At 41.3% G+C, this 17,507-nt stretch overlaps 1 protein-coding gene across 2 annotated transcripts in view; it reads right to left on the reverse strand.

Moving 5' to 3' along the window:
- The window catches only part of CEP83 (centrosomal protein 83), a 32,275-nt gene that overhangs the window by 13,585 nt on the left and 1,183 nt on the right, over positions 1 to 17,507 (reverse strand). Inside the window, exons 1-11 of one of the 2 annotated variants that reach the window (XM_069955785.1) lie at positions 13,989 to 14,135; positions 13,348 to 13,621; positions 13,061 to 13,211; positions 10,947 to 11,039; positions 9,648 to 9,779; positions 7,687 to 7,938; positions 7,006 to 7,137; positions 5,909 to 6,023; positions 3,929 to 4,073; positions 3,699 to 3,848; positions 1,435 to 1,510 (exon numbers count right to left, since the gene is read on the reverse strand). In XM_069955785.1, coding sequence (XP_069811886.1) covers positions 1,435 to 1,510; positions 3,699 to 3,848; positions 3,929 to 4,073; positions 5,909 to 6,023; positions 7,006 to 7,137; positions 7,687 to 7,938; positions 9,648 to 9,779; positions 10,947 to 11,039; positions 13,061 to 13,211; positions 13,348 to 13,529 — 1,428 coding nt within the window. In that variant the 5' untranslated portion in view covers positions 13,530 to 13,621; positions 13,989 to 14,135. Of the gene's footprint in view, positions 1 to 1,434; positions 1,511 to 3,698; positions 3,849 to 3,928; positions 4,074 to 5,908; positions 6,024 to 7,005; positions 7,138 to 7,686; positions 7,939 to 9,647; positions 9,780 to 10,946; positions 11,040 to 13,060; positions 13,212 to 13,347; positions 13,622 to 13,988; positions 14,136 to 17,507 lie in introns of those variants that run through there. The other variant, XM_069955783.1, reaches the window with a different exon arrangement.

Here is a 17,507-nt window from a genome sequence, read left to right on the forward strand (position 1 = left end):
TACATTTTTAAAGTGCTAGGAAACTAATATATACAATTAAGCTTATGAAATTACATGGGAGTGATGTATAATCTGTACCATGTGTGCTGCAGTTACTATGGAGCTTTCCTTACTGCACTCCTGCCCATACTAGGCAGGCTGTGAGGGCAGATGACATCACTTCCTGTACACGCCCACAGTTTAGGAGAACCGTAGATAAGGCAAGAAAAGGAATGGGGATAATTGCTGCCAAAGCAAAAGATTTAGACATTTAAAATAAAAAAAAAAGTCTAGGAAGGATCACCGACACTGCCCAAGCAAGCCTGCATGACAGGTATGCTTTAAATAAAACTTAAATGGAAACCTGTGATCACTTTCATGCTGTCTAAACAATGAGTCATTGGGGTGGTCCCCAGTAACTTCTGCCTGCCCTGCCAGCCTTGACTTGACTGATAGCTCTTTCCCTGTTTTGAAATGGCCAGAGATCTATCGATCAAGGCTCATAGGGCAAGGAGATGCCTCCGCGGACCGCCCTGATGAATTTGGGCAGCAGAAAAGAAGCACTCTCCAGGTTTTTTTTCCAGGTTTTTTTTTCTTGTTTATATAATTCACACTCACCATCACTAGTCCTACAGTGCGATTTGCTGTTTCATCCTAGCACTTCTGCATCAATAGATTTTATTACTGTAGCTGTATTATGTGATCAGAATTCAGACCCTCCAGAACATTACATGGCTTTTCATGTCTGAGGAAGTGGTCTGTCCTGGATCATGTGACTTCATGTGAACTACACGATGATATTACCCATTACCGTGTTTCCCCAAAGATAAGACCGTGCCTTATATTAATTTTTGTTCCCAAAGAGGTATTCTGTCTTATTTTCGGGGCAGAGGGAGGTGAGCGGCACAGGACAAGCTTGGGGAGGGAGCTGAGTGGTACGGGACAAGCACGGGGGAGGGAGGGAGAGAGGTGAGCGGCACAGGGAGGAAGAGAGAGAGGTGAGCGGCACTGGACAAGAACGGGGGAGGGAGGGGTTGAGCGGGTGAAGGTGGGTGGCCTTACTTTCAGAGGATGCCTTACTTTAGGACAGTTGGTAGACTAGTTGGGGTGTCTTATTTTAGTAGGATGTCTTATTTTCAGGGGAAACACGCTAGATCTCTCCTGACATCTCCCAGACCCCCTTCTCACCAATTGCATGTTTGCCACATTTTCATAGTGTTCCCATAATTTCCCAGAAATTGCAGCAAAATAGCTCTATTTTACTCTAACTTTTGAAAAAATAAAAATAAAAAATGGCCAAAATGCTACAATGTGTGAAGAAGTTATGCATTATTCTCTATTAGCATATGAACTAAAAGAAGCAAAGATAAAGACACAACTAAAGCAAATGTTTTACTTGAATCTTAGTTTGCATGTTCAAAACACAATTATGTGTATGCATCTAATCATAGTTACCTGTTTTAAGTCTACTTCTTCAAGCTTCTCTTTCTTAATCTGCTCTGCATAGGCCACTTGCTGTTGGAGTTTTGACCTAATAAGGGGAGTGCAAAAGAACAAAATACTATGACAAATCAGCTATTCAAATGTGGAAGAAACCTGGACACTCCATTCTTCAGTTTAGAATTTAAAGGGACTCAAAAGCTGCCTCAAAAACACCTGCTAAACTAAAAGGAGACGTCCGGCAAAATTTTTATTAAAGTATTGTATTGCCCCCCAAATGTTATACATATCACCAATATACACTTATTACGGGAAATGCTTATAAAGTGCTTTTTTTCCCTGCACTTACTATTGCATCAAGGCTTCACTTCCTGGATAACATGGTGATGTCACAACCCGACTCCCAGAGCTGTGCGGCTGTGGCTGCTGGAGAGGATGATGGCAGAGGGATGCTCAGTGTTCCTCCAGTGCTCTGTGTCCCTCAGTGTCCCTCTGCCCTCATCCTCTCCAGCAGCCACAGCCCGCACAGCTCTGGGAGTCGGGTCGTGACATCACCATGTTATCCAGAAAGTGAAGCCTTGATGCAGTAGTAAGTGCAGGGAAAAAAAGCACTTTATTAGCATTTCCCGTAATGTGTATATTAGTGATTTATATAACTTTTGGGGGGCAACACAATCCTTTAATAAAAAATTTCCCTGGACTTCTCCTTTAAGTTATCAGTAGATTATACAATCAGAGTATACACCTCTGACAGTCTCTGTTATTTTTATCTTTCTATGTTTTTACATTCCTTTGCTATAAGCCCACAAATGAAGGAGTCTAAGCAGTCCTCTCCATTATTTTCTTGAGCTAAGTAGTCTTCTCTATGCATCAACGTGCCCAGTTTGTAGGCTAACAACTGTGAAATACAAAGGAGTAGAAAGCTACAAATCCTTTACTTACAAATTACTTTATTTTAGGGTGACTAGGGTGGAGTGGAGGTGAAAGAGACCCTTTAAAACAATATAATTTACTTAGCACCACTGGTAGCAAACTGTATGAGGATTAATACAGTTCACATTGAACTAAATGACAGCTATAAAATATGTGAGCTACATGCACCCCCTGGTGGTAGCAGAATGAATTTAACAATTTTTCAGTATATCTGATATGACTGCCCATCTCCTCTGCACTAAAGGAAGCTAGATGGTCAGAGGTAGACTAAATAATAGAGGAGAGGCATGAGAATAGAGGAGAAGAGGTCAGCCATGAGGGCAGCACAGAATGGGAACAGCACTGATAAGAAGGCACAGGGAATGAAACAGAGCTACCCTGCTTGCATTAACTTAGGAAATTTGACAGCCTAAGCATTAATTTATGTTAAATATGTCAATTTTCCACTCACAAGCATCTATTCACGGAAGAGTATAAAGGCTCTTTTATTTGCTCAAGCATATGAGCACTATGTAAAGTGTTTATGTTTCAGGTTCATTACAGTAACATCTGTAACAGAAAAGTCCATTCTATAACTCCAAAATGTGGCTGTTTCTTCAGCATATAAATAGATTTATGCAACTCTTATACAGCTGAATAGGATATCCCTGAAAATAACTGTGTAGGGAACAGCAATTTGGCTATATACAAATGAAAAGTCGGTAGATTGTACCATCATTGTGCAGAAAAAAAATGCACCAAAAACTGCATAAAAAAGTTAATGGCACTAGGAAATAAGTGTGTCACACACAGTTATATTCATACATGGAGGAGTCCTTTCATTTAGTTGTCTCTTTTAGCTGTATTAAAGAAGTAGTCCTGTGAAAGTAACAAATGACAAGCTGACAGATGGGTACAAGAACATAATAAACAATGTATACTTTTAGGTTTCACCGACAGTTGCAGGAAGTAATTTTCAGCTGGGTTCCATGTACGTCACAGCCCCGGCTACTCCAGCTGCAACATCACGGCCAGGCTGATGGATTGCCCGTTCAGCCAGTCAGTGACTGCAGTGTCTTGCCCCAGTCAGTGAGTGGCTGAGTGGGGTGATTCATCAGCCAAATACATGACGTTGCACCTAGAGGAGCTGCAGAAAACCAGCAGCTGTTGGATATTGGTAAGGACGTGCTATGGAGCAAGGGGACTTGTAAGTATGCTTTGTTTATTATGTTCCCGCACACTCCTGCCTGCCTGCCATTTATCTGTTTCATAGGACTTCTCCTTTAAGAGGGACCAAGTGCTACTTATATCTATGTTCACAGAATAGGCAATAATAACAGAAGTGCACCACATTAAAGCCACCTAACCTTAAGCTGAGAAGTTCTCTTCTAGCAGATTCCTCTGCCAACTGTGCAATTCGCAGTTTTTCTTCTATTTGACTGATTTCAGAATGTTTACGCTGCTCTTGCTCTTCTTTATACTTTTCTAGTTCAGCTATTCTGTTTTCCATTTCAAGCCTATTAGAAAAAGCCATATGAATGAACAGGCCACACAGCAAATAAGTTGCAATACAGAAAAAAATAATAATGAAGTTCACCTTTCATCTTGGATTGTTGCAATCTCTTGAAATCCTGCCTCTTTAGCTGCTTGCACTTTACGGATCAATTCCCGTTCCTTGTCAGCGAGTAACACTTTCTGCTGTTCCATTGATGCTTTAAGGATCTCATTTTCCGTCTCTAATGCTAAGGAACCATAATGTAATATTGCTTTAAAATAACATGCAAGATGTACAAAAGCTTTAGAAACACACACACACACACACACACACACACACACACACACACACACACACACACACACACGTATAATGAATATTAAATACATGCAACATTAGATTAACCCCTTCAGGACCAGGCTAATTTTCGTTTTCATTTTTTCCTCCTTGTGCTTAAAAGGCCATAGCACTTGCATTTTTACACCTACAGACCCACACCTACAGACGCTGTGTGTCCTATGGAAAAACTAACATGTTTTGTAGGTTCCTCAAGTCGATACGATTACAAGGATATGTAACATGTATAACTTTTATTGTATTTGATGGCTTGTAAAACATTCAAACCATTGTTAACAAATATATGTTCCTTAAAATCGCTCTATTCCCAGGCTTATAACGCTTTTATCCTTTGGTCTATGGGGCTGTAAGAGGTGTCATTTTTTGCGCCATGATGTGTTCTTTCTATCGGTACCTTGACTGCGCATATTCGACTTTTTGATCGTTTATTACAATTTTTCTGGATTTGATGCGACCAAAAATGCGCAATTTTGCACTTTGGGATTTTTGGGCGCTTACGCCATTTACCGTGCGAGATCAGGAATGTGATAAATTAATATTTTGGAAAATTACGCACGCGGCAATACCAAACATGTTTATTTATTTATTTATATTTATAAAATGGGAAAAGGGGGGGACTTTTATTAGGGGAGGGGGCTTTTTTTATTAATAACACTTTATTTTCAACTTTTACACTTATACTAGAACTTATACTGTCAACTTTGACAGCTGCATCTGAAGACTTAATTAGCAGGCACGGCGATCGGACCGTGCCCGCTAATAGCCGCGGCCCCGGGCTACGTGCAGCACCCGGGACCGCGGCGGTTCAGAGCGGGGTCGCCGCGCGGTCCCGCTCCGAACACCCCCACCTGCGCGAGGGCTTACAGTTACATCCTCGCGCGGGAAAGGGTTAACTGCTTCAGTTCTGTACAACGTTCAAAATTACAGTAAAAAATAAAAATAAAAAAAATCTTCTATAGAGATGTCCATTTAAAGACGACGGCAAACATGCAAAAGGGAAATCAAAAATTTGTTTTAGGATTTTAATCTAATTTTTAATATCCTGAATATTATCAGGCCACATTGAGGCCACTAGCAGAATAACGTTTGTGCATGATTATAAAAATGAGATTCGTTATACAATAAATACAGAATAAGAAATTAGGAATAAGGATCTTTTCTCCGCTGTTTGGACCGTGCTGGCACCCCCCCCCCCCCTTCCCTCTTCTCCCCCTCCCTTCTTTACTGATCTCTCCCTCCAAGTTCCTTTAGTGTTTTCCCACTTCTATTTTCTCTCATTTGTGGTTTGTTGGTAAACTAAAAGATTGTACAGTTGCAGTAACATGTCCGACAAGGGTTTCCTCCCTTGAATTTTTATTAGCGTCTATTGCTGCATGTCACTTTATTTGAGGTTATGATTTACTTGGAATAAATACCACGTTTTGTTCACAACTTTGGAGTGCTGCGGACTATTCGTTGTATATGGACACTTATACCCCTGGTTGGGGAATCTGCTGGCACCAAACTACAATCTAAGGTAGTGCTGCTCCTATATCCTCTTTCCTTGAATTTTTATTATCCACTTATGATGATAATACTCTTATTATTTACGGTTCTGTGCAGGTGCGGAATGCCCGTTCCTGATGTTTGTACACTCCTACTGTATTTTTCTTTAATAAAAGCATTGAGAAAGAAAAAAAAGAAATTAGGAATAACAATGGACAGGAAAAAAAAAAGTTTTATTACCATCAAGTTGATTTTGAATCCTGTCTTTGTCTTTCTCTGCATCATTCCTTGTTCGGGCAGCTTCTAATTTTATATTGTCAATTTCAATTTTCTGAGCATGTTTAAGCTCATCAATCTAATGTTTTTAAAAAAATAAGAATAACATTAAAATAATGAATTAGCATGAAATCTGGGTAAGGTTGGACTGGCAAGCAAAAAATAAAAATAAAAAATAATAATAATAATCAAGATTTATACAGCTTCCAATCACTTTCTTGTGTCTTTGTCTAAGAGGAAGGTCCTCATGTAACAATCAGTGGCTGTAGTGGAGCCCTACTTTGGCCACTGAATAGCTAAGCAGGAAGGTCCTGGTGCAACACTGAGACAAGGTGCTTTTATTCACACTGTGAGTAATGTCAAGAAGATGGGGCCTATTGTTCCCTGGGTCCTAGTACTACTACGCCTCACTGTGCTGTATACAGTGCTTGGCCCTAATTATGCAAAGAGGTGAATATGTAGCACAAAGCACAGGGAGGCATAACTGTGCTAGGGCCCAAAAATCGTTAAGCTCAACTTTAACCAAATAGACATACTTAAAACAGTGAGGAATAAAACACACACAGTAGATTAGAATGCTGCAGAACTTTTTATTTGGTAATGATAAAAAGAACTTATAAATACAACCACTGCCCAGATAACTTCTTTTTAGGTTATACAGACATCAAAAAGGCTGTCTCCCCATTTAGACTCACAAGGAGATCAACTGTGTGGCTTAAAGTTGCTTTTGAGTTACATGTACCGTCATTCATTTAAATGCAGTGGCTGATACAGCAGCTATGTTTTCCTGGCTTACAGTGACTTGCAGTTTTCTACCTTGACTCAGAAAACCCCTTTAGGTTTATTTGCATAATAATGCTTAGATTTATCAGTCAAAAGTCAAGATTTTAGACAAAAAAAACTGTCTGGTTTTTCCACAGCCACCAATCAGAGCTCATGTTTCATTTTACCAGAGCAATCTAATAAATTGAAGCTGAGCTGTGATTGGTTGTTTTGTGAAAAACAGTTTTTGCTCTCAGACAGACAGAGAAATCTGTCCGTTATTCATTCGTAATACTTACTTTGCTAGTGAGAGAATGAACCTCTCTCTCAGCTTTGTGCAACTTCTTACTTAGGGTGTCATTTTGTTCTGCGGCTCCCTGTAGTTCACTCTCCAAACGTTCATGTTGTAGTTTTAATGACTGTTTCTCAGCCTGTAGAAGATGACATACATGATAAAACTTAGTACATGATGAAACTTAGGTTTTGCTAGAGCATATTATTTCTGTTATACTGGACTACATGTGCGTTGACAAAAATGACAAAATTCTATACTTGAGAAATGAATTTGAAGGCTGTTATTTTAACATTAACATTTATACATAAAGGAAGAAACGTAACTCAAAAACATGCTATTTGTATTAAAGGTTTCACCTTAAACCCTCTGTAACTGAAGCAAATAATGCTTTCCGTAAATCTGTTTGGAACCAGACACAATTTATGAAATGGATGGCATCTCCTGCTTAGAATCTAAACCATTAGCCATGGCTAGCGATGTTGCTAAAAGACCACCAAAACATAATTAAAAAGGTGGTGGGTGATTCAACTGTGTGATCTGTCTCATGAAATCTGACCAAGATAAGGGGGCTTATCTTCTTTCTGGAGAAGGTTCACTTGTATGTGTCTGCGTAAATTTCCATGGTTGCCTACTAATACATAATTTCCCCTGCAGCATCTGTAAACACTGTACAGAAAATTACAACCTCAAGAGATCGTAGAGCTGCTTGAGTCTCAGTCATCTGTCGCATTTGTATCCTCTGGACATTTTCTGCTTGGGCACCATAATGCTCCCTCTCTGCTCGCAGCTCTTTCACCTCATCCTTCAATCCTTCTACTTTTTGGCATAATAGGACTTTCTCCCCCAGCAGAGACTCTAAATGTTTGCTCTCTCTTGAAGAATCAATACTTATTATCTGATTATGAAGCTCTTCTTTATCTTTTTCCAATTGTGCAAGCTACAACAAGTAAAAAGGAGGAAAATTATTAAAAACCATCAGAACATCAAGACTTTATATTTTTAGTATACATAATAATGAGTGTAGCAGCTGCAGTGAAATGTATATGAAATGTAGTCTTAGTTCCACTCTTAACTAATACAGTTAAACTTGTAGGGCTTGTCAATTTAGGGGCCATTCACACATCCGCAAAATACTGTATTCTGCGGACTTGACCTCCCAGCATCAGCATTCATTATGGTGCTGGGAGCTCCAAAACGGTTTACATATTTGTGATACTGTACTGACAGCATCACACAAACGGTTTTGAAGCTCACAACATCATATATTCTGATGCCAGAAGTTTCGAGGTCCTGTTCTCAGAATATGGTCCATGCATGGACAGTATTTTGCCACTCTTTCCCTCTCACTGTTGACAGCAGATTATCTTTTGGCAAGTTTAAAGAAAGTAATCAGCCTACAACCCCATTGGCTGATTGCTTCCAAGCAGAGAGGGTTAATAAAGTAGCTGCACTCAGCTGATGATCTCTTCTATCTCTATTAAAGTATCAAACACAAGACATTTGTGCCTATGCGCACAGAGGCGAGGGAGGACAGTCAACAGTGCAAACAAGAGACGGTCCGTTTCGTGCGCAAGCGCACTTCGTCTACGGCTTGACAGTCTGACGTACCTGATCCGGCCTCTTTAGTAATGCGGGTGCTACTGACATACAGGTGCAACGTAATTAAAAGCATAAATACAATTTAAAATCATTACAGAACAACTTATGTTGTATATATGATTTATTTGTAGTTGCAATTTCTTTTATATTGGAAAGACAATAAGACAGTTGCAAATTAGATTTCGTGAGCATTGTACTTCGGTAAGAACAGGAAAGGGGGTAGCCAGGTTTATAGAACATATGAGAACTGTTCATGGCAGCGATATCAGCAGTTTGAGATTCATCGGACTGGAGAGCGTTAATGCAAGTGAGCATGGAGAAGATAGGCATAAAAGACTTTAGAGACGAGAAGCCTTTCACATTTCAGACTAAGGCTACAGGTCCGTTAGGATTGAACAAGAAAAATGAATTGCATGTTCATTTGTAATTGTTTTAAATTGTATTTATGTTTTTAATTATGTTGCACCTGTATGTCAGTAGCATCTGCATTACTAAAGGGGGCAGATCAGGTGCGGCAGACGTGTCAAGCCGTAGACGAAGTGCGCTTGCGCACAAAACGGGCCGTCGCTTGTTTGCACTGATGTTCATCCTCCCCCACCTGTGTGCCGATAGACACTAATGTCTTGTGAATACTTCAATACTTTATTTACCCTCTTTGCTTGGAAGAAATTAGCTGGACTCTATTTCTGTTTGCTGAGCACCATTTATAGTCTCAGGATTTTACTCCAAAGTTCCATCCAAGTGGCCGCTTGGGTCAGTTTATAGCCGGGTAGTGGCGTGTGACAGGGAGAGTGGTTCCTGGAACTCTATTCCGATGCCAAATTAAAAAAAGATATGCATGTCCAATAGTCCCCCCATAATCAGCTATTTTGGGTGTGCACCACCTCATTTTAAGATAAGCTGAAAACAAGGATTTTAGAAATACCCAGTTCAGTATGGTCCAGTAGACTTGGTGTGCCAAGAAAATGCAATGCAAATAAACAACTATGCCTTGGTTCTTTGTGTACAAGCAGAACACTAACTGGACACAGGAAAATTAAATGTTACCTGAGCTTCATATCGGATCTTCTGTTCTTCCAAAATTTGATGTTGTTCTTCCCTCTGGTGTTCAAACTGAGATGTAAGGATACCATTTTCATATCGAAGTTTGTTATATTCTCCTCTGTATTTTTCAACTTCCTGCAAAAATTAAAAGCACCACTGTTAAAAAAATGGCAAAGAGTTATGGTGGTTTCACACGGAACGATCATCATTCGAATTTGCACGATAACAATCGCATTTGAGCATTTGACTTTCAACAAGTTCTCAAATCATCGTTGGTCGTTTGCAAAAAAATCGCAGATCGTTCCGTGTAAAGAGTCTTTCACCCATTTAAGCTATGTGTAAGATAGGCTTAAACGATCGCAAAACGATTCTTACGTACGATATATTGTTCCGTGTAAACGCTGATCGTTATGAAAAACACAGTTTATTCGGAATCGTTAATCGTGTGATCGGGCGAATTATCGCTCCATGTAAAAGTACCATTAGTCACACCAGATCTGAAAAGAAATATCAAATCTGTTTTTCTACATCAGAGGGAGTCAGAATGTTAGCACATATGACCACTTTTCTAAAAGACTGCTGCAACATGTGACTCCTGCCCTAGAGAACATACCATGTAATATACTGATAGCATATTTTTTTTTTTTTTTTTTAAGAATGTTGCAGAAAGAAAAAATGTGTGGTCACCTACAGCTTCACCTGACGATAACGGTTGATCCTGGTTTAGGGTATGATTACAGATAAGCAAACTTACAGTAAGTTCAGATTCAAATGCTAAGTGATAGAGACTGCGCAAACCCGAACTTACTGCAAGTTTGCTGTGAAAAGCTGCAAATATGTACAGACTTTATAGACATCCTATGGTCTGTACACCAATTATTCCGCTTTCCAAGGAAAATAGCTCTACTGCTTTTTCATTTTAGTGGTCAGTAGGGGGGGGGGGGGGGGGGGGGGGGAGTCACACCAACCAGACAACCAATAATCCAAACCTCTGACACATCACTAAGACATGCGCAAATCATCAGCACTGCAAAACTGCAGTGTAAAATATGACATAAGAGCAATGAGTACAACGAGTTAAAAAAGCAGTCTTGTACCCAGAGTATGAAGCCCAGGCATCTCCCTGTACTGGCTACGAAGGTACTGCCAGAAGAATAAAGAAGTTTTGCAGTAAAATAATGCTAATAACATGCACTTCCTGTTAACTATACAGTAATAGAAGACATAAAACCCCATGTCACTGGCCCTGAAAACACCTTAATTCAAAAAAGAATTAAATAAGCGACGCTAAGGTGGACATACCTCATTGAGCTTTCTAATATGTTCCCGCATCGGAGCTTCTATTTCCTGCTGTATTTGAACTTTTAGCAGCTCCAGTCTCTGAGGCGACAGCACCTAGAATTAACAATGGGTATTATGAACAAGCAGAACTTTTTTTTTTCCCCTTACAAAAAAATATACAAAAAATATATCTTGCTCTTAATGGGGAACTCCTGATAAGAAAAACTTGTTTTCTATTAAAAGTACATTAAAAGTTAAATATATGTGTCTATACAAGGTATTACCGTATCTGTACGGTTCTGCCACACTGGTAGCTGGTAGAAATCCAGGAAGTGAAAAAAATGGCCTCTGTGCAAATCCACATTGTCTCCTGCTCCTTCTGCTCTCCCAACTTAGGAGACAAATCTTCCATGACTCTGTCTCACATTGTGTGTGTTTGCTGAGATCAGGCTGATGATGCAGACAGGGGGCAGGGCATGATCTCCCAGGAGGCTTGGCTGGATCCCCTAATCCCCTGAGTGATTCACCATCTCTGACCGGCCAGAAGCAGGTGTTGCACTGATTTCTCTAATTGTGCAGTGAAATTAGGGCTGTGTTCACACATGTTGAAGTGTCATTGCAGTACTGCAGCGTATTCACAAAAATGGTGCAGTAACACAAGTAAATGATGCTAAACGGCAGAGAGGATCAGAGCCTTATTGTGGGGCTTAACTTCAAAGATAACAGGTGCTTGATCATAATATGTGCATGGAAATGAAAAAAAAAAAAATTCAAAAGGTTCTTTACTTTATTGCAATATCAGTGTTACAGAATACAGCGTGCTGTGTGGTGTTACAGGTAGAAAATATAGTGTGCTGTGTGGTGTTACAGGTAGAGAATACAGCGTGCTGTGTGGGTGGGACCACAATGAAATCATAAATTACTGCAAATAATTCAGTAACACAATGAAACTGCAATGTGTGAACACAGCCTAGATGCTCTGCAACAGCTTTGGGTGGGGAATGGGCAGGGTGGAAGACTGTGATGAACAGCTGAGGGAAAGTATTGCATTCTTAAACCTGTAGTACTGTGTACAACTGATAAACCAGGAAGTGCAGAAACACAAAACAGAACAAAACCCCCCAAAACAAATGGATTTTTGGTAGTTTCAAAAATGGAATAGATAGGTAAGTAATGCTTTATGCTTCTGCAGAAGTTTCATTTTTTCAACCTCTACCTGGAGTTCCCCTTTAACAGAACACATGGTATTTCAGATATAACATGCTAGGGTCTATTTATAATGGAGAAAAGATGCTGTAGTTGCTTCCCAGAAACATAAACAAGGCAAAAAAATTATACATATAAAAAAGATAGGCTGGGTGAAATAATTGTACCATCAATGGCTCCTGAGTGGGTATACAGGAATTACTATATTTTATATTGCTGACTGTCTAGGTTTCCAGCAGTGCACCCTTGCAAGCATAATTTCTTAAAAATAAATGAAATGTGTGTTGCTTGAGCTTTGCCACCTTTAGTTGCTATGACAGTCAAGACAATATACCTGGTCTCAGAGGATCTAAGTGGTATCTGGGGATGCATTGTATCATTAGGATTTTAGAAATAATTATATGAATAAAAGAGAACTGTAGAAGGTGTATCACAGACAAAAAACCTGTAATGCTTTTTTTTCCCCCAGGTAGGCTGGGTTCACAGTGTTTTTACAATCCGTTTTTGCAAAAAACGGATAGAAAAACAGATGCAATTGTGGACATCTGTTTTTCCATTGACTTCCCGTATAAAAAGCAAGGATCAAAACGCATCAGTTTTTTTAACGTACACAAAAACGTACTTGATCTTATTTTTGTGTACATTAAAAAAAAACTAATGCGTTTTGATCTGTTTTTTTATAATGCAAGTCAATGGAAAAATGTATTAAAACAGATGCTCACAATTGCATCCGTTTTTCCAAAAATAACACCAAAAAAAAACAACTGATTGTAAAAAGGCAGTGTGAACCTAGCCATACACATTGTTTTCTGTGCGGGACTAAATACATGATTGATCTACAATATGTATAACTTTACTGGTAATGTTAATAAGGTCCAGGGCTGGTGACTTAATGTCCTATGAGAAAATAAAGGTATCTTGATCCTTACTTGAAGCTTGAGTTCCTCCACTTCTCTTGTCTTTTCTAATAGCTCCCCTCGTAGTTCAGTAAGTAAAAGCTGAAACTTTTCCTGTGTGTTCTTAGTCTCTGCAGACAGCTGCTTACAGTCATTCTGAGCCCTCATGAAGTCGGCCTGCAGCCTGCAAGGACAAGAGTAGGAGTACTCAGTGTCACCGTAGACTCTAACATGACAACATAAAGTTTGACACATTATAATTAAAAATAAATAAATAAAATCAAGTGGGAAAAAAACACATAAGATCATCAGGGTTTTACCTGGAGTGCTCGGCTTTTAAGGTTTCATAGTTTGTCCTGTGGTTTTCACATCTCATCTTTTCACTGATTAAAAGTTTATGAAGCTCAGTGTCCGTCATATGGGTACTGGTACTGCCACCCAGCTGGGGTGGCAACATGGGCATGGATTCCATCTTGTCAGCTGCAGGAGTGCTTGCTACCATGTATAATGTGACAGAACAGACAGGAGATAGTTGTGGATGTATCCTTATTGGTTCCTTGATGTCATCTCCCACAGGTGTAAATTACATTGTACCTAGAAGATGAAGGGAGGAGCAGAGTAATAAAGCACATCCATACCTATGATGTGAACATTTATATAGTACGTTACCGCAAGCAGCTCTGTATTAAGAATCATTAAGAAGATCAATCTGGTCTAGGTCCCACACATCTGACACAACACAGTAAAGTCTACAAATACAATGTGCCTTTTACCCTCCCCCATTCATACTGATAGCTTTCTTCCTAAAACATGTCCATGGTAACGTACACATAGATCACTCCAATAAAACAGTGTACACTTACAGGAAAGAAAATCCTGTAATGCTGAAACCTGCCCCTGCAATGCTATGAGAAATATACAATGAAACCGGCATTCCTTGACAGATATGCATGCGTTGTACCAGCATCATAAATCATGTACTGTCATTCTGACTAATAACTTCTGCCTTCATCAGGGCCGCAGGTATTATACTGAGGTTTCTGTAATGTTCTACCAACAGCTTTAGGGGTCACTGCAGCAGAGCCCAATATATGGGCTAAAAAAGGCAAGGCACATTTTTGGTTCAGACTTGGGTTGGCGCATGTAGTCTGTGGGGTGAGCAGATATTGTTATCAGAGAAATCGAATCAAACATATTGCAAAATGATATCAAGAAATTTAATGTAAAAATAGGTTAAAAAACAAATGTGAATGAATGGAGCAGCAGCGTGCATGTGCAGACTTCACTGTCTATGGGACTTTCTAAGGGTGGTATTACACGGACCGAGCAGGGCCCGATAATACCTGTAAACGAGCAGCGATCTGCTAGATCGTTGTTGGTTTACTGGGCCTATTACACGGCCCGATAATCGTTTGACAAGAGCTGCAAGGACATCGTTACCGATGTCCTTGCAGCCCTTGCTAAACTGGCATACATTACCCATCCACGTTCCAGGGCTGCTCCTGCTGTCCGCTTCTCCCGGGGTTCCGCGCGCTCTCTAGCTTCACAGCGGCCTGTCAGCTGGTAGGCCGCTCAGCCAATCAGAGGCCGGGACCGCCGCGGCCTGTGATTGGCTGAGCGGCCTATCAGTTGACAGGCCACTGTGAAGCTAGAGCGTGCGCGGGACCCCGGGAGAAGCGGACGGCAGGAGCAGCCCTGGAACGTGGATGGGTAATGTAGATCGTTAGTCGCTGGCCACGCACCGCTATTACACGCAGCGGTGCGCGGTCGGCGCCCGACAAAAATAGGGTCTAACCTATATCAACGATCTGCCGATGATCGTTGTCATCGGCTGATCGTTGCATTTATTACACAGAGCGATAATCGGACGAATAGGGCCAATTCGGCCGATTATCATTCCGTGTAATAGTACCCTAACATTGCTGAATGCTAACACTATGGGGGGAATTTAATAACCTCCTACATCTGCAGTTAGCGACTTTTTGCTGTTTTATACCGGCCACGGGAAGTCTATAAAAAGTTGATGGGGCTCGGTGTAAAAGGGGAGTGGTTTAGGGGCTGCAAAATGTTTGCAATATATGCTAGAGAGCCATCATATGCTGTAGCTGAAATGTACACTAGCTCGGGAGCTGGCTTATAGTGTGTGGGATAGACGCTGCAGTGGCTGAATCAATAACCCCTTCACATCAGCAATCAGAACATTCCTACTGCAGATGCCACCTGCAGTAAGAATGTGAAGGGGTTTTAATGTGTGTTGGCCGCTTCAATGCGAGCAGTCCTGCACACATCAGTGTCCCTGGAGCCGGAGATAATGACAGGCAGCTGCCTGTCATTAACCTGTTAAACGCTACGATCTATAGTGATCGCAGCGTTTAAAGGGGTACTCGAGCGGGGGGGGCACTGTTTGTGCTGGGACCGGGGAGGAGGTGGCCGAGGGAAAAGACGTCCACTTACCTCCCCGGTTCCAGCGGCGGGTCCCGAATCGTGGCGCTCCGGTGCCCGGATGCTTCCGGGTGTCTGACTAGGGCCAGGGACGGACTTGAAACAGATCCCGCCTCCTTCACTGAAAGGCTGAGCGGACCTGAGACGTCACGTCTTGGGCCTGCGTCAGACACCCGGAAGCGGCCGGGAACTGGGCACCTGAGTGCTGCGATGCGGGACCCGCCGCTGGCACCGGGGAGGTGAGTGGACGTCTTTTCTCTCGGTCACCTCCTCCCCGGTCCCAGCACAAAAGTGGCCCCCCACTGGAGTACCCCTTTAAGGATGTCAGTTACTAATTACTTTCCCTGCTTTCCCTACTTTCTTTGCCCCCACCTGTTGCGCACTAGCGCCTATGCTCACCAGCAATGATCAGTGTCATCTCTTCTGATCCCTCTTCTGTCTCCATGTCGATTGAAGGCTAGGGATCACACTCTTCCATAAAGAATACAATGGAGAGCGTAACTTCCAGCCTTCAATCGACATGGAGACAGAAGAACGGTGACATGAACGCGCACAGTTTGAACAATGCCGCAGGACTGGAACATCGTCACGCCACGGGATACCGATCATCGCTGGTAGGTATATGTGCCAGCGTGCAGTCGGGGGCCAAGTTAAAAAAAAAAAAAATTGCAGAATGCTTCTTCCTTACTATACTAATAAAAATACGTAATGAAAAAACAAAACAGAAAAAAAAAAAAAAAATTATTAGGTATTGTAGCATCCAGGATTGTCCGATCTAATAAAATATAACAATATTGTTCCCGCATGGTGGACAGGGTAAACAAAAAGTCGTTATGGCTCTTAGAAGGCGAGGAGGAACACTGCTTCAATGTGACCTAGAAATCCGTGACTTTTGGTCATGAAGGGCTTAAGAGATCTTAAAAGTGTAACTTTCTTTTTTTTTTTTTTTTTTAAAGAAATCAATAGTACAAGCGATTATAAATAGGTTTTATGAGACAAAAAGGCCTCTTTCTGTACTCAAAAAGCTATTTCCAAGCCTCCCCCCTCACTTCCTCTCTGTGCATTATCAGGCACATCCGTCTTCATTACAGAGAAGCAAAGTGAAGACGGGTTCTGCTTTCTCCAATATATCCCTATGGAGGGGCCGAGGGAGGGGAGCGAGTAGGAAGAGCGAGTCTGGGCACCTAAAACGCTGGATTCAGAGGTCAGAAAGGTCAGTGCTTATCTAGGAGCTTGCTGAGAGAAGATTGCAGGGTGTTGTTCTGTGCAGGACTGCTCTGTGATCACTCACTCCTCTCTGCCCCTCTCCATAGCCACATAATGGACACAGAAATCCTGCTTCTTCTGAGGTCAGGGGGGGAGCTAGGAAAAAACCTTTTTCAGTACAGAAGAAAACTCTTTTTGTATTTAAAACCTATTACAGAGTTTCTTAAAGCGACTCTGTACCCACAATCTGTCGCCCCCAAACCACTTGTACCTTCAGATAGCTGCTTTTAATCCAATATCTGTCCCGGGGTCCGTTCGGCAGTGGAAGCAGTTATTGTCATAAAAACTTACATGCTTACATTTGTATATGCATTAGGCTGGCACCACCTCTCCGTCCTTCCTCCCCACCCTCCTCATCATTAGGAATGATCCAGGATCATTTACTGCTATTTGAGCTTTGCACAGGTGTATTAACGATCCAGCCCATGTTCATCTGCCTGGATGTTCAATCTGCCTGGAGCATTCCTAATGATGATGAGGGTGGGGAGGAAGGACGGAGAGGGTGTGCCAGCCTAATGCATATACAAATGTAAGCCCCGGCCGTTAGACACAGCACTGCCGGATTAAAAGTTGCTTTTATGAAAATAACTGCATCCCCTGCCGAACGGACCCTGGGACAGATCTTGGATTAAAAGCAGCTATCCGAAGGTACAAGTGGTTTGGGGGGGGGTCAGATTGTGGGTACAAAGTCGCTTTAAAATCACTTGTACTATAGATATTTATTGTTTTCAGAAAAATGACCCTGAAATTAAAGTTACGCTTTAAGGGAAGC

The sequence above is a fragment of the Dendropsophus ebraccatus genome, chromosome 1, assembly GCF_027789765.1.
Source record: "Dendropsophus ebraccatus isolate aDenEbr1 chromosome 1, aDenEbr1.pat, whole genome shotgun sequence".
Lineage (NCBI taxonomy): Eukaryota > Metazoa > Chordata > Amphibia > Anura > Hylidae > Dendropsophus > Dendropsophus ebraccatus.